This window comes from Aythya marila (genome assembly GCF_965140915.1).
Source record: "Aythya marila genome assembly, chromosome: 16".
Taxonomy (NCBI): domain Eukaryota; kingdom Metazoa; phylum Chordata; class Aves; order Anseriformes; family Anatidae; genus Aythya; species Aythya marila.
The window spans coordinates 16,236,465-16,257,978 of record NC_139057.1 but is presented as its reverse complement, the minus strand read 5'-3'; the positions used below and the strand labels follow the sequence as shown (position 1 = coordinate 16,257,978).

Genomic DNA, 21,514 nt, shown 5'->3' with positions numbered 1-21,514 from the left:
GTTAATTTCTGATTTCATCCAAGTATCACAGGAACACCAAGTTAGCACACTAGACTTTTAACAGTTATTTCTTAAGACATTTTTTTTTCTGTAAAGAAAAGCCAAATACTTGGATTGTGTGGGACTTGTAGAGCAGTGCTGAGGTATGTTGACAGAAGCACCTGGTGAAAGTAACAAATTTTCCTCAGATGCAATATTGGAAGAAGTAAAAGCATGGATGAAAACCATTTCCTTAAATTCATCTACTGAGAAAAACATGCTACAAAGAAGAAAAAGTCATGCAGTTAGTGGAACTGAGTACTATGTATAGTTTTGGGCTCTACAATACAAGGCAGATGTTGACATGCCAAGCAGAAAGAGTGAAATCTTAATCAAAAGTAGTCTAACAAATTCTTATTGTACAAAGCTAAAGGTACTGATAGGCAGATGCACTGTTTACTGACTAGCCTTTTAAGTTTTCTGTTTCTGTAAATAAAATCATCTCCTTGTACAGCACATTAACAGCATTATAAGCCTTTACATCATAGTCTTTATCTTAGATATGTAGTTAGTTCCCATCAGAACTGATAACTGATTCTCTTGTTAATTACATTCGTTTAATTCTGTGGAAATAAAGTGTTTGTGCTGTCTGTATGAATGAGTACTTCAGCGTTGTATATTCAAGCATTGTGAGTACTGGCACAAAAGGCAAATATTTGCAAGGTAGCTGAATAAGCAGTTGCAAAACATTTGCAGATCTAGGCTGAGCTGCTGTAATTCTGTTAGGACAGCAGCCAAATTCTCTACCTGCTTGAATGCCTTTATGCTAAACAATTTACAGAGAAAGGGAAGGGTCCAGGCTGGATAGCCCCAGATAGTAAAGTCCCTGCTGTTGTTTGTTAGCCAGTCAGAGAGATTTTAAAGAAGTTGTTTCCCTAACTGCTCTACATATCAGCAAAACAGGGTAGAGAATATGAAAAGGAAGCTCCACTTGAAAAATTGAGAATGCTACTTGATACAGGGACCTCTTTGCATTTAGCAATATTCATATAGTGGGATGAAGTAGTATTTTAACTTCCAGAAAGTGGAAATATTGCTGTTTTCATGCTTCACAGCAGCAGTGCATTAAAAATCATATAAAGAGAGAGAGATGAAAAATATATACAGTCTTGAAATAAGACAGTAGATAAATAACACTTGTAGTGCATCACCTCCACATTTGAGAAAAATTTGAGCATTAAAGACTGTTTTGTTTTGTATTCTTGGAAATGATTTAAAGTGTTGCTTATGCTACTGTTGCCTTTTTCTTTCTGTTATTTAAGGTCCTATACAGAATGATAGCTCCAGAGCAAGGAGTGATACATGGTAAGATTTTCTTTTCCTATTTTTTGTACTGCCTTAGCGTTTGCATTTCTGAATGAGGAATTGTCTGTTTTACCTACATGATGACTGAAGAATTTCTGAGTGTGGACTGCAACAGTATCTGTTAAGATCTGAGCATATCCTTAAATAAAAATACTATACAATTGTACATTCAAATATTAATTTTTTTCTGTATGAACCACATCTAGCTTCAGTTTGCCTCCATACCTGACTGATCTTTTGTGCTTTTATCCCTTTGTGTTCCTCATCTCCTCAAAAAGCTTTGTTCCATGAAAAAGTGTGCTACAGACATAACATATTCTTCAGCCTTATAAAGTCCTTAAAAGAAATGCCTTATGGATTTATTTAGTGTTGTTAATATGTATCTTTATAAACAATATATTGCTGGCTTTGAGTTTGGCCGTTACTCTTTGAAGATCTTTTCTGTGTTTATCTGTTTCATTTAAAATATTGTAAAATTGCATGGACATCTTTGGCATCAGAACAAATGCTTTGCTTTGGTTGTATCCACTAGCAAATCTAGATACCCTGTTTTTACGATTAATCCCAGTAATAGTTCATTCTCTGCTTACCCTGAGCCACACCAAAATTGCTGAAGGGGTATGTGCTGGCTTTAATTGTTCTTCACTAGGCACTTTGAGCTTTTGCTGTAAGGTGCATGCATATTCTGTTGTCTCTTCTGGGAGTGTGGCACCTTGAGTTAAGGGAGCTAACAGCTACAGGACCAGTGATGTTTTAGCTGCCACAGTGGCTTACTTTGTACATTTCTGCCTTAAAGAGGACTGAAGTACATCTGATGTTATACTGACTCTCATACATCAGTTTGCATTTGTAGTTCAAAAAGTGTGAATCTTTTCACATACATTATTCTTGGATTTATAACTCTTGTGAAAATTCTCAAGCTCAGTGTAATTTTTCAGTATCACAGGCAAATTCTGTTCTGTTTTGAGGACATGTGGTTGAGTGTCTGAGCTTGACTGGCCCCACTGTGAGAAACTAGTTCAGAGTATAGTAACAGTATACTTTAATTTTTTCAAGAAAAACTAGCAAGCTGCAGTTTAGAACTAGTCTAAAAAGGAGTTGTCTTACTCCAACGTCCAGACTATTTCTGCTTTTAATGTGTGCTGAGTGTCACCTCCATTTTTAAGACAAGGGTCCCTCTTATGTACTGAAGTAAAAAGTTTTCTTTGAGATATATTTAATCTCCCAGTGATTAATCAAATTGTTTCAAAATAAATCATGCATCTGTGGGATTTTTTTTTATTATTATTATAAATACCACTATTTTTTTTTTACACAGTTTTCTTTTACAACATGGAGGTACCAGAATTATATTTAGGCTTTTTAAGAAGATTCCAAAAGCTGTCTAATAACTGCAGTGTTTTATGGTTGATACAGGATTATGTACCATGCTAGTTGGTAGGATAAGTGTGACCATACTCAGTGGATTAACCTGCAATGAGAGCACCAAGCCACTTTAATTAGTTTTCAGTACTACAAGTATTTTAAGTATTTGTACAGTGCACAACATTCTTGGATGACCTCTAGAGAAGCTAAGTTAAATTCCACTATTCTTTTATAGATTATAACTCACTGAACTGTGTACTCTAGAGTCTTTCCCTAACGGTTTTATTTTCTATTTTTTATGCCCAGAAGAATGTTTTCATGCTTGAGTATTCCAAATGTCTGAGTGTATAATAGTATACTAATAGTAGTAACATGTGCATAGTTTTACTACTAACCAGTGGGGTTTCTGGTGTTCATGAAAGGTTTATTTTCAGGATCATGTAAATGATCTGGAATATGTTTAGCAGTGCTTATTGCTATATGCATAACAATGCTTGCTGCCTGTTCCAGGTACATGAAAAATAAAAGGTTATACTTGACTTTATTATTCAAACAGTGGCAGTATGTTTTCTGGACTGAGGAAAAGCTAGGTGGTAGTTCTTTCAAATTTCATGTCTCTAACAATTTATACGTACTTTCATAGTATGGTATAAATTGTCATATGTACCACACCTGCTATAGACCAAAAGTGTGTTTGATACTGAGGTCAGATATATATGGTTCTGCTTGATCCTCTATGACTCTGTGATTTAATTGGGCCTACCTACTGATATTTGTGTGTACTTAAAAGTATGTGATTTTAGAGGTATTGGGTTGAAACCATAAGATGCGTTTTTGTTACTAATGGCCTATGTATTTGACTTGTCAGTCCACTAGAATTTTAATAAATCTTTTTATTTTGCTCAACATATTAATTCTGAAAATAAAATGTTTTAGATGTAAAGACGTGGATATGTTTAACTCTGCTCAAAGAGGCATAAATATATCAGAATATATAAGTGAACAGTACAGAATGGATGGGGACTGGTATTTAAAGTTAAGTGCTTGAAAAGTTGAGAAGCTTATATTCATTCACAGCAGCTGCATTTCACGTTCAGAATGTGAATGCTTAGTCATAAATTCTCTAGCCATTTCCAGAACTGAGTTAAGGGAGAAATCTGTGTATACATAGTTAAGTCTTCTAAAATTATCAAGCATTCTTTGTATTCTGAGCATGTGCTCACCCTTTGGAACCAATGCACACAGGCTGTTCTCTGGTCTTAATCAGCTTCCTGTCTTAGAGATGAATGGCATTCATTGGAACAGCTGAGCAGCAAAATGTAGAAGGCCCAAAGGCAATTGTATTGAGTTGGATGAGGAAAAAGGAGATTTCAGCAACAGATGTTAATACATCTGTTGCACTATCTTTTCATCTGTTGATACCTTTGTACCATCAGAAGATAAACTATCAATATCAAATGTCAAACTGTCAATATCAAATGTTTCTAAAAATACATAGACTTTTATAATCCTTGAGTGTAAAAACCTCATCCAGTAGTAACTACTACATTCTTAGTTCTTTTATAAAGCTTGGTGTAATCACAGACTATCAGTATAATTCTCCTTTCTGTCTTTTCCTGCAAAGGACCAACTCAAATGGCCTTGAAAACTCTGATGATGCTGCTCCCAATGAAAACAAGACTGTTAATGGCAGTGATTCTCCATCACTCACAAATGGAAGCTGTAAACCTTCTAGACCTCCCAGGCCTTCCAGACCACCTCCACCGACTCCGCGCAGGCCTACTTCAGTAGTTGGTATGTATTCTAGGAGCAGGCATTCATTTCAAAGCTATCAAAAAGCCACACAGTTTTAGAATGAACACAGCGATTGCTGAGGCATGTTTTTAACTACTCCATTATGTCATGGCAAAGTCTTCGGCAGTGAAGTTCTAAAGGATTATTTTTTCAGCTTGCATTCAATATATACTGTTTAGTCATTGTTTGTATTATTAGAAATTTCTTGCCTCCATGTGTGATATACGATGATTGTAGTGATGCTTCTAAATGTAACAGAGATGGTGGCAAAAGAACACAAAGGAAAGCTACTATTGCATTCCATTAAATTTAGTAAGTCTTGGAAAGCAATCTACATAAGGACTCATTAAACTCCCTCCAGTAGATAATACTGGATTTTGAAAGACTATTGACTTGTTTTTACAATTCTACTTAAGTTCTTTGAAATAGCAGCACTTAAAACATTGATTACTCTTTTGCACGGAAACAGATAAAAGTGTTTTATTTTGTCCGATCATTTAAAAATTACAAAACTGAGATGTGGTCCTGAGAAGTTAGTTGATAGATGTTTTCAGGTTAACTGTTCTACACCCGTACACTGCCGTCTGTTTCAGTGATCCCATTATCACAGTTGATAAATACCTATTTGGGACTGGAAAATGGACTATAGTAATTACTTCAAAAGCTAAATCCAGTGTCGTTCAGTAATAAGGCCTGACTTACAGCTTTTAATATCACCCAGCAAATGGCATCCAGAAAAGAAAATAAAGAAAAGCTGAAAGCAGTTAAAGAATGCATGTATTTTCCGTCCCACATCCTTAATTTTTCCACATCATGTCAATCTTTCCTTGAAAATATTAATGCTTATTATCCCTTATAATATTATTGCAAACAATAAATTCAAAATTAATAAATGCAAACAAGTAGCTTTTTGTTTATAATCATTTAGTGTTTACAGAATGCAGACAACTTGCTTTGGTAAACATATTTTAACAGTAATGTCAAAATTGTGCAGCTGATTGGCCGTTCTTGGATTAAAGCATTTTTACAAACTGAGATGAAGATGCGTTTTTAGTTCTTGTGTAAAGTGTGAAATGTGGCTATATGCAGACTCTTCAAAATACATGTTTTTGCGTGTTTACTTTTGTGATTCAGAACTTCTGAAATAGGTTGCTGATAAGTAGAGAAATACCAATTAGTGTTTTTTTTCCCTTCCTGTCTTTTGATCTTTGACATTATAGCAAGTGTAAATGGTCCTTCATCCACATCTACAGAAAATGATGGGGCCAGTGCAGGATCACTGGCAGGTCCGGCTGCAAGTACATCTTCAGAACAGAGCCCTGAGGGGGCAACAGCTGCAACAACAGCTCCTGCAACTGCTGCACTCACCACGCCTCCAGTATCAAGACAAGTCCAGCCAGGAAATCCTCCAGCTCAGGCACTTACTACAGTCAGTCAAGGTCCTCTTCCACCTGGGTATGAGTTTAAAGACTTTTTGTGCTGATTTTTCTCATTTTATTTTCTGGCAGTAGGCATACTGAAACATAACATCTACCTTTTACTGTGTAACAAAAATTCCCCAAAATGCTTGAAGTGGAAGTTCTCTGTTTGATCTAGTATATCTTCAAGCATAGTTTATTCAAGAAAGAATTTGAACTTTCAAGTATTTCTGATGCTTTTCATATACTGCCGAGTCAGTGAAACATGGAAGTTTTAAATCACAAGGCAGCTTGCTGTCTTCAAATTGAAATGAAGTCAGGTAGTAAAATACTGGAATGGATAAGTAAAAGAAAAGGTATTATTGCAGGACATAATTTGCTGTCTTCCATATTTTGGAGGTTGCAGCTCCTCGGAGTAGTGCAGGCATAATGTGGTATTTTACGTGCATGTGGAATTTGCCAGGTGATTGGTCTGTTGCCTCAAAGCTCTGATTTAGATTCTTAATTTTTTCTTAAAAAAAATAAATGTTTCTGGACTCTTTGAGTGAGGGAAAGCAAAAGCTTCCTGATGTGAATGGTATAATTGGTGATCATAACTGCCTGCAAATTAAGTCAGGTAATAAGCAGTGAGAGAAATCTGAATAACCTTACAGGACAACTGTGAAACATAAAAGCACTCTTGAAAATATCAGTTTTTGCTTAACCACTTTTTGTTAGAAATGACAAATTAGTATGCTTCCTTCCCATGTTATATTTGATACAAATACAAGAGTAAGTATCCCAAATGCTGCATATTCAGAAATCAGTGCTCTTATGATGAATTCCACATATACGTGATCTGTGCGAAATTTGCATAATTTGGGGATTTAAATTGAATGAAATTTATTCTAATAGGATTATGCTCCTCAAATGATACTGTTCAACACATAACTGAACACATATTTAATACTGAATACAAAGCATTACTTCATTGCTTGAGAAGACTGCATGCATATATATGCATTTTAGCTTCAGTTTTCCAGAAACTGGAGGTGGTCATGTGGAAAGTTTTAAAAATATTTTTCATTTTTTATTTTTTTGTTCTAGTTAACATAGAATTACTGCTAATATGGACATTGTACCACTGTATATTGTACAGCGTTTTGGTGCATACCATGTACCAAAATGGTCAGGTGTTTTACATAGAAATAAGCATTTTATGAAAACAAACATTTCTCCTCTTTATACTGTATGCTTTATACTACAGATGAATGGTTGGAGTACATTCATCTTAAGAAAAATAAAAGTATTGTTTTATTTTCAGTTGGGAGCAAAGAGTAGACCAACATGGTCGAATATACTATGTAGATCATGTTGAAAAACGAACTACGTGGGATCGGCCAGAGCCTCTTCCTCCAAGGTGAGCCATGCAAAATCATCTCCTTGCCTAGGATATGTTTGGATTGGTTGTATCAGAAATTGACTGACACTTTACTGAAGCTAAAGAGCAGGTTTGTAAATAGCATTGAGCTCAAACAATTGCTCCAGGTTATCTCCAAATAGTTCAGGGATCTCCTGGAAGGAGTCCAGCAGAGGGCCACAAAGATGATACGGGGCCTGGAGCATCTTCCCTATGAGGAAAGGCTGAGAGACCTGGGTCTGTTCAGCCTGGAGAAAAGAATGATTGAGAGGGGATCTCATCAATGTGTTTAAATACCTGAGATGTGGGAGACAGAGGGATTTGGCCAATCTCTTTTAAGTGGTTTGCGGGGACAGGACAAGGGGTAATGGCCACAAGACAGAGCACAACAAGTTCTGCACCAACATGTGAAAGAACTTCTTCATGGTGAGGGTGACGGAGCACTGGAACAGGCTGCCCAGGGAGGTTGTGGAGTCTTCTTCTCTGGAGGCTTCAAGGCCTGTCTGGACGCCTACCTGGGCAGCCTGCTCTGAGGAACCTGCTTTGGCAGGGGGTTGGACCCTATGATCTTTTGAGGTCCCTTCCAATCCCTTCAATTCTGTGATTCTGCAGTAATGCATAATATACAGTGTGGAAAAGAGTTGAATGTTAAAGATAACAGAATTGGAATTTCCTGTCAAAGCATAAGTGTGTGTGTGTATACTGAAAAATGGGTTAAAGCTAAAGACAGCAAACACCCCTGACAGTAGAAGAGAACCAAAACCACAGAAAGGTATTTTGGGATTAAGGTAACTATTAGCTTGAGCAAAAATGCCCTTGGTTACTTCTTTATCCTGAGGTTACTGTTTACACTCTTTTGATCCTGCCTCAGGGTTCCCAGCTGCTAATTTACTGTGCTCTTATAAATTATCTTTGGTTATTAGGCTTTTCCAGCTCTTAGAACAGCCAGTAATGTTAGTCTTTACATGGAAGTTGTATTCTTATTTGTTCTTTGTTTTTATTTTCTCCTGAAGTGAAAGGAAAATCAATTGTTTTATTGCACTTCATTCATACTCAGGTGGCTCAAATGTTATGCAGAATTACAAAGTAAAAACACGTGGGACCCTAAAGAGAACTTGATTTGAAAGAAGAAGCAAGCTGGCAGACTGTCTCATAAAAAGGAGCCTACCTGTTGTACTCAACTTGTTTTAAATTCTAAGATGATTTACTAATTTTGTAAATAGTATTGACTTTATATGAACTGAAAATAAATAAAAACACACACACACCACCACCAAAACTTCATTTTCTGCCCAAACCGACTGATCTTGTCAGAAAGAGAATGAGGAAATCTTGCATTGTACAGCCAAACTGTCTGAGCTTTTGTTATCTTTTTAGGACAAACATGTAGACTTGTGAATTGAGTGGGATAAATGCCATAATAACAGTATACCATTGATAGTGGTTCGTGTAGCATTTAAAAAAATAGGTTTAAACCTTTCAGTGTTAAAAATGAAAGTACAGTAAATAGAATGAGTTTGACTTCTGAGCCCTTAAAGTTGTCAGCTATTGAGAACTGATGCTTCTAATTTATTTTTTTTTCATTCTTTTTAAAGCTGGGAGCGACGAGTTGACAACATGGGTAGAATTTACTATGTTGACCACTTCACCAGAACCACAACATGGCAGAGACCAACATTAGAGTCTGTCCGAAATTATGAGCAGTGGCAGCTTCAACGCAGTCAGCTTCAAGGAGCCATGCAGCAATTTAATCAGAGATTTATATATGGGGTAAGGAGTACAATGCTTACTAATGCTGATAAAAGATACTTCTCTTATCTTTTCTACATATTGGAACTATATATGTACTTGTGTTTTGAGAATGCTTGTAGGTGACTTTTCCCAGCAAAGACACAAGTTTTTGTTATGGTTTATTCTTTGTGATATATAGTATCTTTACATTTGTTAGCATGGCATGAGCCTTGGTTCAGTAACCTTAATTCATGTCCTTGCAATGACTGCAGGCAGTGTGATACATTTTGTTCGTCAGCTGAATATATACGGTGTTCTTTGGTAAAATGTATGTATAATATTAACAAAAGCCAGTAGTTCAAAGCAAACTGCAGCATAGTAATAAGCTGTTTTATTTAAATTGTGCCTTGCAATGACCTAAAAGGAAGGCAGGCTCATAGGACATGTTTCAGCTCTGGGTAAAATACATGCTATGAAGGTAGAAGAAAATAACTCTTCCAAAATTTCAAATGTATTGTTTACCTCTGAATAATAGACTTCAGATAACTCCTTATAATGCTACTAGTTTGTTAAAAACAGCATAGGTGCTAGATTTGCTGTATATATGCAGAAAAAACACTTCATAAATGGTGGTAGGGAGAACAGTACTAAATGCAGGACTGAAGTGATTTACTTCCCAATTGTTTTGGGTACTGTGGTACTAATTTCCCTTCTGTGCAGGCAGGGACACTTCACAAAGAATAATTATTTTCTTGGCACTGCAGTTAATTAAGTATGCCAAGGGCTATAAAATTAGCAAACAGAAGAGCTGTGAATCCTTAGTACAAGGAAGAAAGAGAGCTTAAATAAAAGACGAATTTGTAATACAACATATGCCATCTCTGGAATAAAAAAAAAAAAATGTTGGCCTCTGATATATGTAAAAATATATATATGTAAAATTAACAAAAATGCATTTACTTTAATAACTTATGATGGCTATGTTAGAGCATTGGGAAGGCAAATGGATGGAGGCTAGTCACTAATGAACCATTTGTTTGTGTGACTTGCAGAACCAGGACTTTTCTTCCATGCAAAGCAAAGAGTTTGATCCTCTTGGCCCTCTGCCACCTGGATGGGGTAAGACTGACTTGAAACAGTGTTTTGTAATGCAGTGTAATTAGACATTAGAGCATATTTCTGCCAAATTATCTTGTCAGCTGTTCTAGGCTAATTTTATGTAAGAGAAAATCTAGATTATTTTAAAAATAAATTAAATCTAATCAAATATGCTGTTAAAGTGTCAAATCCTGACAAGAATGTGTAGTTCCAAAGTAGATTGGGAACAAAACAGAATAGTTTGTAGTTTCCAGTAATTGTCATGTCATAATAGCTTTTTTCACACTATCATCCCGTTTTTCACCGCTTTCATTAGGCAGGATTTACCCCTTAACCTTCTTCTGGGTGTGTAGCCAATTCATGGAGAACTCTGTAGCACTGAAAAGCTTTTATGACAACAACTAATCATTCCTTAACTTGTTCCCTCTCTCTGGAGTGAATTTGTTTGGTTTTGTAATTCGCAGGGATAACCTTTTACAATAAATAGATTTTTGTGTGTGCGTCTATGTACAAAAATGTAAGTGTAGAACTTTATTTCTGCTGTGACTACGAAGCTGCTGTAAGAATTCAGGGTTCATGGTACATAGGCAGTGTTCTCAGAGTTGTTTAGTCTTAAAGTGAGTGACTATACACGTCAGAACTAGAGCTGGGTTTGTATTTTGCTTTTCAAATATAACCGTCAGGATTTTTAGTTCTGGTATTGATTTGATGTCATGCTATAAGATCATTGTGCCCACACTTGTGCTTTGTTGTACTACGTATGTAGCATTTCAAGTAATGTTTTTGAGGCTGACTTTGCCCAGGAAGCAACAAAACTGAATTTCAACGTCATGTTGAATTCTTCTCTAGTATAACTCCTATAGACAAGTGTCTGCTTCCAGACTTTCCTTCTTAACTGGAGCTTTTTACTTCTGATAGTCAGAATATAGCCTGTTTTTGTAGTTTGTATTCTACATTTTGTGTGCTTGTTAGAACACTCTAAATAAAAATTGCATGAAGGACTGCAGATTGATCTAGAAGACCAAATCCTGGCATTTATCATCAAACATTTTTCAGTTGTAGGCATAGGTTTATTTGATTGAAAATATATTTTTTGGAAACCATGTTGTTACATATATATATATATATATATATATATATATATATATATATATATTCCCTGCTGATAATACAAATATGAAAGATTTTACTACTGTTCACATACCTTTTAGTACTTTCTTGATATTTTTGTATACCTCTGTAACATATCTTATGTTTATTGTCTATATTGTTTGTAAAGCACATAGCAGAAATTGAAGCTAGCTGGGATTTCCTACGGGGAAAACTGTTTATGTTTTTGCTTTCTTCCAATTATTTGTTCCCTATAATAGGGGGGAAAAAAAAAAAAGCAGAGTAAAGGATCTTTAGATGGAAATTTCAATTTCATCTGTATTTTAATCCATATGCATTTTAACTTCCAAAAAACACCGGAAAAAGCTTTTTAAGAAGTACAAACTGTAGGCCAATATACTTAGTGAAGGTAAATTTCCTGTGATGAACAATTTCCTTCACAACTGTTTATATTTCTGCTATAATGCCCAGAATCTTGACTTATAGTTAAGATTTCGTCATTTTTATAAGCGGCATACATAGATATCTGAACTTTTCAGGGTAAGAATTGAGATACTAAGAAACAATGCAAAACCATCCTAAGTGCAGCTTTTCACTGAGGGTAGGTGATGATGCACTTTCACATAATTGTTAGCAGTCAGTAGTATTAAAATAGATTCCTGTTGGTGAGTTGACTCCTTAATTACTCCTTAATGAGTAATGCCAATGAAAGTGAAAAGATGTTGAGTCAAAGGATGTACAGAGAACCTTGAAGACAGGTGAAACTGTAGCAGGCACTGATTGCTTACATTAATTTAATTTGTAGTCTCAGCAACACAGTAAAGAGGTATTGAAATTTGTTTTCATTTTGTATCTTTTCAGAAAAGAGAACTGACAGCAATGGCAGAGTATATTTTGTCAATCACAACACACGTATCACTCAGTGGGAAGATCCCAGGAGTCAAGGGTAAGAAATCAGTTGCAGCTTCATGTAAATCTGAAATGAAAATATAACAAAGTATATAAGATAGATATATATATATCTTATATATATAAGATATATATCTATATATCTATATCTATCTATCTATATATATATAAGTATATATATATAAGAGATTGAGACTTTGGAGATGGTGCTTACAGCTAAAACACAGGCTGTCCTATACGTGCTATCAGGCAGTCCTGTAAAAGGTACCAGCTGAAACAGAAACTGTCAAAATAACACTTGATAATAATACAGTTATCAGGAAAGTCTTTGTCAACAGCAGTAAGTTCATTCCCAGAACAGTTCATGCTCTTTTTATAGAATAATAGAAACTTGTATCGTTGCAGGAGGGAGGAGAGTGTTTGTTTCAACTGATGTGTTAGTGCATAATTTGATCCTGCATAATTTGATTATTTATTAGACTGGCAATAGCTAAGAGACAGAAGACAAACTCCAAAAGTTGCAGCACCTCTACTTTACCACTTTAAAACAAACAATAAAAAAGAAACAGAACTTGGGTACTCTACAAGTATTGGATTAATAGATTACTGTTTAGTTTGGGATCCAGTTACTTTGACTCTGAGGTAGGAAATGTAGGCAGGAAATTGAGGGTGAAGGGTATGCTGTGTTTGAGATGAAAATTTGCACTTGGTGAAGCAAATTCATCTGTAATGAAATGGAGTAAGATGAGGGAGAGTGGAAGGGTTAATAGCCATAGCCAGAGATGACAGCCTTTCAACAGCTTTCAGTGACTTGAAAGTCACTGCAGCAGTTAACTGTATGGAAAGCACTGTTATTTTTAATAACAACCCAACAACCAAAAGTTCTGATTTAATAGCTTGAAAACATTTTCCTGAAGTATATTTCCATAGAGGGAAGTCACTTTGAGAGCACTTGGATGGAGTGATAATACTCAGGTTTTCCAAACATACCAAGATACGCTTATATCGATACGAAAATTGAGTTGGAAGTTGTCAAAAAAAATTGCTTAAGATCAGTATTTTTATTTTCTTGATATTTTTGTCATTCTGAAACTCTTTAAGCTTTTAGCTATTGTGATTATATGTGAGGTACCAAAAGCTAGTTATTAGGGCAATGTCATCTTGAGAGTAAAAATCTAACAAAAAATAGATTTTAGTTGCTGCTGCTTAAGTGGATGAAACATAGAAACTTACAGAAAAATACAAGAATGTTTACCAATTTGCTGTTCTTCTTGATAGTGCAACTGAAGGTGCTATTGTTGAAATAAACATTTCATTTTGGTTAAAATGAGAGGTGATGTGAAAATTGGAGGAAAAAAAGGCGGAATAAATGTTGAAATGAAAGCGTCTCTGTCTGTAGTTTTCTAGATCTGCTAAATTTTTTGCTGTCTCAAGTACTGATCAATTGACTTCATGTATTAAGTGCATAATTTACTATGTATTTGCTTGTATCTATAGTCAATTAAATGAGAAACCCTTACCTGAAGGCTGGGAAATGCGATTTACTGTGGAAGGTATTCCATATTTTGTGGATCACAACAGAAGAACCACTACATACATAGATCCCCGCACGGGCAAGTCTGCTCTGTAAGTGTTTTATTAAACCATTTCTAAGCTCCTAAAAGTGAAGTTGAACATTCATAAGTTGCTTTTTTTTTTTTCTTTTTCCTGTTTTGTGTGCAGAAAGTTTTATGTGTATTAAAGTCTCTGAATTTATTTATTTTTATCCATGGATAAGTGTCCCTGAAGATGACTGAATACTTAAGAATCTGACTCACCAAGTAGTAGATAAGATAGAGGGACCATCAACACTTCTGATGACCAGATCCCTTCCTTCCACTTACTGGTCTTAATTTTTACAAGTATACTCTTTCTTTCTTTGATTTTTAGGAACCAGAATGGAGTTAAAAGCAGAACTTAGCTGCAAGTTTAAATTACCTGAATGTCATCCTACCTTATTGTTAGTATCTTTTTTACACCAAATCACAGAATGGCTGAGTTTGGAAGGGACCTCTGAAGATCATCTGGTCCAACCCCCCTGCCAGGCAAGATCACCTAGAGCACGTTACACAGGATGGCATCCAGGCAGTGTTTGAATATCTCCAGAAAAGGAGATTATCCACAACCTCTCTGGGCAACCTGTCCCAGTGCTCTGTCACCCTCCCAGTCAAGAATTGCCCCCTCATATTGAGCCAGAACCTCCTGTCCTTCAGTTTGTGCCCGCTGCCTCTCATCCTGTCGCTGGTCACCACTGAAAGGAGAGTCTCCATCCTCTCAAAACCCTCCCCCCAGATATTTGTACCCATTAACAAGGTCTCCCCTCAGTCTTCTCTTTTCCAGGCTAAACAGGCCCAGCTCTCTCAGCCTGTCCTCATACGACAGGTGCTCCAGTCCTCTCATCATCTCTGTAGCCCTCCTCTGAACTCGCTCCAGGAGCTCCATGTCCCTCTTGTACTGGGGAGCCCAGATCTGAACACAGTGCTTCAGGTGTGGTCTCACCAGGGCTGAGCAGAGGGGTGGGATCACCTCCCTTGACCTGCTGCCAACACACTTCTGAATGCATCCCAGGAGACCATTGGGGCCAAGCAGGCCACAAGGGCACATTGCTGGCTCATGGTCAGTCTGCTGTCCACCAGGACTCCCAGGTCCCTCTATGCAGAGCTGCTCTCCATTGGGTCAGCTCCCAGCCTGTACTGGTGCTTGGGGGTTATTCCTCCCTAGGTGCAGGACCCTGCGTTTGCCCTTGTTGAACTTCATGATGTTCCTCTCGGCCCAACCCTCTAGCCTGTCGAGGTCCCTCTGCATGGCAGCACAGCCGCCTGGGGTATCAGCCACTCCTCCCAGCTTTGTGTCATCAGCAAACCTGCTGAGGGTGCAGTCTGTTCCATTGTCCAGGTTGTTGATGAATATGTTGAACAACACTGGACCCAGTACTGACCCCAGCGGGACACCACTAGTTTACAGGCCTCCAACGAGACTGCACTGCTGACCACAACCCTCTGAGCTCTGCCTCCAGCCAATTACCAATCCACCTCACTGTTCACTCATCTAGGCTGCACTTCCTGAGCTTGTCTATGAGGAAGTTATGGGAGACAGTGTCAAAAGCCATGCTGAAGTCAAGGCAGACTACATCCACCGCTCTCCCCTCATCTACCCAGCTAGTCATCTGACCATAGAAGGATGTGAGATTGGTTAAACATGATTTCCCCTTGGTGTACCCATGCTTACTACTCCTGATCACCTTCTTATCCTCCACATGCTTGGAGATGACCTCCAGAATGAGCTGTTCTATCACCTGTCCAGGGATGGAGGTGAGGCTGACTGGCTTGTAGTTTCCTGGGTCCTCCTTCTTGCCCTTTTTGAAGACTGGCATGACATTGACTTTCTTCCAGTTCCCTCAGGCACCTCTCCTGTTCTCCATGAGCTTTCAAAGATGATTGAGAGTGGTCTAGCAATAACATCAGCCAGCTACTTCAGCATCCATGGGTACGTTTCCATTGGGGCCCATGGATTTGTGGGTGTCAAGTTCGCTTAGATGATCTCTGACCTGATCCTTTTCGATCAAGGGAAAGTCCTCCTTTCTCTGGACTTTTTCTCTCTTGTCTCCAGGGTCTGAGATTCCTAAGGGCTGGTCTTAACAGTAAAGACTGAAGCAAAAAAGGCATTCAGCAACTCTGCCTTCTCCATATCATTTGCCACAAGGGCACCCACCCCATTCAGCAGTGGACTGACTGAAGAGGCCAAAGTTTTCTCTCCTGAAGTCCAGGGCTGCAATCCTACATTTTGCCCTGCTTCCTCTTTGCAAGATCCTGAACTCCACCATTATCATGGTCACTGCAGCCAAGGCTGCCCCCTACCCTCACATCTCCAACTAGTCCTTCCTCATTCATTAATACAAGGTTCAGCAGCACACCTCTCCTTGTTGGCTTCTCCACCACCTGTGTCAAAAAAGTGTTATCAGTGCACTGCAAGAACCTCCTGCCTGGACTGTTTGTGTCATCTGAGTGGTCTTCCCGGCAGATAATCAGTGTGGTTGAAGTCCCCTATGAGAACCTGGGCTGATGCCTGAGAGGCTACTTTGAGCTGTCTGAAGAAGGTTTCATCTACCTCCTCTTCCTGATAATTAATTAAATTACAGTGAAGTAGATACTGTTGGGAAAAGTACTGGATATGCACTCCACAATTAACAAAACAGATTTTTTTAGTTAAAAAACAAAAACAGTTATACCCCAAAAGCAGACTAAGTGCATAAGAATCTTCCAGCTGGATAGCCTACTAAACCATGTAACTACACAACAAATAATTTTTCATACTGTTTTTTAAATTACAAAAACGCTTTGGAAATTAATTTTTCTCCCTTTGGTTCCAGAGACAATGGGCCCCAGATAGCTTATGTACGCGATTTCAAGGCAAAGGTCCATTATTTCCGATTCTGGTGTCAGGTACAAATTTATTTCTTGAGAACATTTGTTTGCATTATCATTTTCTGTTTACTTTCTGTAAATTAACTATTCAGTGCCCTGCAAGTAAAATTAATCAACCCACTTAAAGTGAGTATAACCAGGAGCGAGCAAATACTGGGTTTGTATAAGCTGATGCAAGTTGTAGGGTAACTTTAAAACTTCTTAGAGTGAAAGAAAACCCGAATTTCTTTACAGTTTATTTAAGAAAGTACTAGGTTTCAGAATGTTGTTCTTTTTCTGCTCTTAATAAGTGAATATATGAAAATGTAGTAGTTTTAAATATAATTAATATATAAGATCTAGTTTCTATACAAATAAATACTTCTGGAAGAAACTGCAGGGCATTTGACACAGACCATATGTGTCTAAACACTGAAAACTATATTGGGTTGTACTTCAGTACGTCCTAACATAATAGCATATTGCATTGTCACTCTTGGTCTTTTAAACTCTATGGATATCAAAAGAATATGTAACTTGGTATCTAGGAAAATGTACTAGGTTTAAATGTTCCAGTGTTCAAGTGTCAATGAATTATACTTTGAAAAATAGCAGAGAAGAGCCTGATTTTTCACTTTTACAGAATAACCTAAATTTTCTTTTTTTATTATTATTGAATGTTGGAGTAAAAGGCCTTACTGATTTAGAATGTTACTTATCTTATTTTTTTCTAGTGTTTTGTAAGAATACAGTATTTGAACCTGTTCAAATCAGGATATGGAGGTCTGTATACCTTTGCTGCAGATCTCAGTATCAGAATAGATTTTTTCTTGGAGTAAATTAAAATTCAAGTATCTCGATTACTGACTGTTTTATGTGCATTATTGAAATTTACCTGTACCTCTTAAAACAACATATTCAACAAATAACAGTTAAAACAATACGAGAAATATTAAGTATTTGTAGATCTTACCTCTGAAAAATTTCATTTCAGCAACTGGCAATGCCACAACACATAAAGATTACAGTGAGCAGAAAAACATTATTTGAAGACTCATTTCAACAGGTACTGTATTAAAACATATTAGTAGACATGAAAAGTTGGATCAAATAAATTTGTCACTTGTCTTTCTTGATCCTGTGACATTTTAATAAGGTTATTTTACTAGAGACTAACAAAAACACATAGTTAGGATACAGTCATGCTTATATATAAAAAGATCATGCTAAAATGTTAAGTTCTGTCTCTACTGGCTGATTAATTGTGGGGAGAGCAGTGGCAGAGCAATTCCCCATTTACAGGAAGTTAGCGTGTTTTGCTAGGTTTGTTCGCATGTCCTCCCCTGCCAGTTTTGTTATATAAGCATGGTTATGTACCAAAATATATTAAGTTGCACTTACTCTTACTGTAGATGTTACAGGTCTTTAAATAAGTAATTAAATGGTTAAAAGAAAACAAAAACTAATAATTATACTTAGATTATTAGCAGCAAAATTCTTAAGAATGCTAAGAGACCTAAATCGTGCTTGAAATTTATTTCTATACACTATTTTTAAGTGTTTTCATATTCTACCTTTTTTTTTTTTAATGTTCACTGTGGCAATAAATTACTCCCCTTGCCAGTTAAATAGATGGTGAGAGCTACAGGGAACAATATGAAATTTGTATTGGCCACTTCTGTGCTTTTCTGATTTGAAAGAAATTAAGATGCAAACCTTATTCAAGAAGATAGGAACTTCTACCTTCCTCTGTTCCTTGCTGATCTTTATGTTCCTGTGTATCTTCTGGTTTCATTTCTTGTAGGAGTTATCAGTTTGTCAAGCCAAGAAGTTAGAACATGTTGAATAAGATGTTTTGAGACAAGAATATATATTCTTAAATAAGGTTTAATGCTTACTTATTCAAGTTACTGTAAACTGTCTTAGCAGAAGCAGCAAATGCTAGTGCAGCTGGCTACTCTTTTCTTTTGGAACACTCTTGTCTTCAAATAGAGTGGGTTAGAAGTAGATGAAATAAGTCCTGGAACTGAAAATTGGTTCCACCATTATTTCTAAAATTGTACTTTGTCCTTTCATAGTAATGACAAAGGTAACAATATTATATTATAGTAGAAATAGTTGAGAGAGATTATGTAATCACGTAAATGTCAACAAACCGAGGTGTATTTAGGAAAATACGGCGCTTTGTCAATAATGTAGACTATAACTCAATTGCACATATCTGACTTTTTTTTTTTTATACTGATTCTTGGGTCATTTGTAGATATCTATGTTGGAGATACAAAATCTATTGTGATGATAACTTCAGACATCTAGCACAGATTTTAAAATTTTTGATCCAAATTCTGTGCCTGTTATTACAGACAAAAACTTAATGATCTCACACATATATGTTCTGTGAAATTTCTCTAAGTAAATGTCTGACATTTGAACAAAACAGCATTACTAAAATTCTTTAGCTTCTAAAAAAGCTAGATTTTTATTATCCCCTTTAGGAGATGAAGCTGTAAAATGAAAATATTTTATATATAATATTTATTTATTTATTTATTTATTTGAGATCTTAGACATGTCTCTTCATTGCCTGTAACTTGGGTACCTTTCAGATATCATTCACTACAGTATTTTAGAAATCCTGAATTTACGTACTTTGAGCCCCTGTTATTTATTGGCTTGATTTTTGTCATAAACTTTTATATAGGCTGCTGGCGTAATTATAGGTCTTAAATTTTAAAATTATTATTTATTTTTCTTTTACATCTTTTACTTGTTAATCTGTGGAAATAGGTTGCCATTAACCCCTCAAATTCCATGAAAGTTATGTAAGCGGGTACTTCGTGTACTTATAGCACGTTTTATGTTCTGATTGAAAATGCTATATGGCTTGATACAGGAAATAGTTTTATATGATTTTCTTGAAATAAATTGTCTGTTTTTCTTTCACTTAGATAATGAGCTTCAGTTCTCAGGATCTACGGAGACGTTTATGGGTTATTTTCCCTGGTGAAGAAGGCTTAGATTATGGAGGAGTTGCAAGGTAAACTATAGTAAAATGGCAAATGATTTCTTTTTCCTGTTTTTTGTTGTGAAAATTTTCCCAAGGTAGATAATTGAACTGCAATGATTTCAGAATACTAGTGAAGCGTATTCCTCGTTTTTCCTTAGAACATCAGTGCATGTTTTAGAACTGTATAGAAGTATTTTCAGTACACTTTAGGAATTACTTTAATCTGTCTTAGTGATTAGTGAAAACACATGCACAGTTTATTGACTTCAGCATGACCATTACCACCAAAGTAGAGGTTTCCTGAAAATGAACAAAAATGTAATTTCATGTCAGAAGTCCGTACATGAATGTAACTAGGAAAGGCATATATATTTATTAGTGTTCCCTAAAAGTCTAATGTTTAAATCAATGGTAGTGTTTTAATTACCTCCGTAAGATAAGGGATCTTTTTCCAAATCACTGACAGCTGTATAACATTTTAACCTTGCAGACTAAATCCTAACTTACATTAGTTTCAGTTTGATGTAACCATACTTTCTAGAAAAGTCAGGTTGACTAGCTATGTGCCAACAAGTTCCTAAGTGGATTTTCAGCATATCCGTTAGCTGAAGTCATTTTTAATGTTTTGAAATGTGTTTTTTGTTGTTGTTGCTTGTGTAATTTCAGGGAATGGTTCTTTCTATTGTCACATGAAGTTCTGAACCCAATGTATTGCCTGTTTGAATATGCAGGGAAAGATAACTACTGCTTACAAATAAACCCAGCCTCCTATATTAACCCAGATCATCTGAAATACTTCCGTTTTATTGGAAGATTCATTGCCATGGTAAGTTAAAAATAGAAAAAAGTTACCTCCTGTAATTTTTCATGTAAATAAATACAGTACTATAGAATCATAGAATATCAAGAGTTGGAGGGGACCCACAAAGATCATTGAGTCCAACTCCTGGGTCCCCAAAGACCACCCATATATCAGACCATGTGTCAGAGAGCGTTGTCTAAATGGTTCTTGAACTCTGGCAGGTTCAGTGCCCTGGGGAGCCTGTTCCACTGCCCAACCACCCTCTTGGTGAAGAACCTTTTCCTGATACCCAACCTGAACCTCCCCTGTTGTAGCTCCATTCGGTTCTATTGGTTCCTGTCACTAATTACCAGAGAGCAGAGATTAGCGCCTGCCCCTCTGCTCCCCTTGTGAGGAAGCTGTGGACTGTGCTGAGGCTTCCCATCAGTCTCCTCTTCTCCAGGCTCAACAAACTGCTGACTTCAGCTGCTTTTCATACATATTCCCCTCCAGACCCCTCACCATCTGCGTAGCCCTTCGTACCATCAAATGGATTACTAAACACTTCATCTTTGAGCTGAAATTTTCATCAGCATACATAGTTTTTATTATGTATAAATAGATAAAGCATATTTACAGTTATGATATATCTTACTTTAATTCTTTGGGCATCAAGCTCCATTGGTACGCTGTACAAATGTTGTCATATTGAGTAATCAATCATCCTTTGCATTATTTTTTGTCTATTTTCATGTTCTTCAGGCTTTATTCCATGGGAAATTCATTGACACTGGTTTCTCTCTGCCGTTCTATAAGCGTATCCTAAACAAGCCAGTAGGACTCAAGGATTTAGAATCTGTTGACCCAGAGTTTTACAACTCTCTCATCTGGGTAAAGTGAGTTCGTCTTGATTTTGTTCTTGAAATAGCAATAAAATGTTTTTGTTTTTCACTTATGCCAGAAAGTAAGTGTAAAACTACTACTACTAACAAACTGACCAGTAGAGTATGTCAATTACAAAGTAGTATTGGAATTTTAATGGAATATTAGATACACAAATGATTTGATAATGCAAAAATTAATTGCATTTTTAGGTCACTGAATATTCTGCGCAGT

The 21,514-nt window shown here is 36.5% G+C and overlaps 1 protein-coding gene across 7 annotated transcripts in view; it reads left to right on the top strand.

Annotated features, from left to right (window-relative positions):
- ITCH (itchy E3 ubiquitin protein ligase) overlaps positions 1 to 21,514 on the top strand; it is a 64,713-nt gene that overhangs the window by 33,066 nt on the left and 10,133 nt on the right. For 6 of the 7 annotated variants that reach the window (XR_014318598.1, XR_014318599.1, XM_082773116.1 and 3 more), the window contains exons 6-18: positions 1,302 to 1,344; positions 4,334 to 4,503; positions 5,724 to 5,958; positions 7,225 to 7,320; positions 8,916 to 9,090; positions 10,104 to 10,170; positions 12,121 to 12,205; positions 13,666 to 13,794; positions 16,577 to 16,649; positions 17,605 to 17,676; positions 19,559 to 19,647; positions 20,284 to 20,443; positions 21,161 to 21,294. Coding sequence is in view for 5 of the 7 variants with exons in the window: in XM_082773116.1 (XP_082629242.1) it covers positions 1,302 to 1,344; positions 4,334 to 4,503; positions 5,724 to 5,958; positions 7,225 to 7,320; positions 8,916 to 9,090; positions 10,104 to 10,170; positions 12,121 to 12,205; positions 13,666 to 13,794; positions 16,577 to 16,649; positions 17,605 to 17,676; positions 19,559 to 19,647; positions 20,284 to 20,443; positions 21,161 to 21,294 (1,528 nt within the window). In the remaining 2 variants the exon portion in view is untranslated. The remainder of the gene's footprint in view (positions 1 to 1,301; positions 1,345 to 4,333; positions 4,504 to 5,723; positions 5,959 to 7,224; positions 7,321 to 8,915; positions 9,091 to 10,103; positions 10,171 to 12,120; positions 12,206 to 13,665; positions 13,795 to 16,576; positions 16,650 to 17,604; positions 17,677 to 19,558; positions 19,648 to 20,283; positions 20,444 to 21,160; positions 21,295 to 21,514) is intronic. The other variant, XM_082773118.1, reaches the window with a different exon arrangement.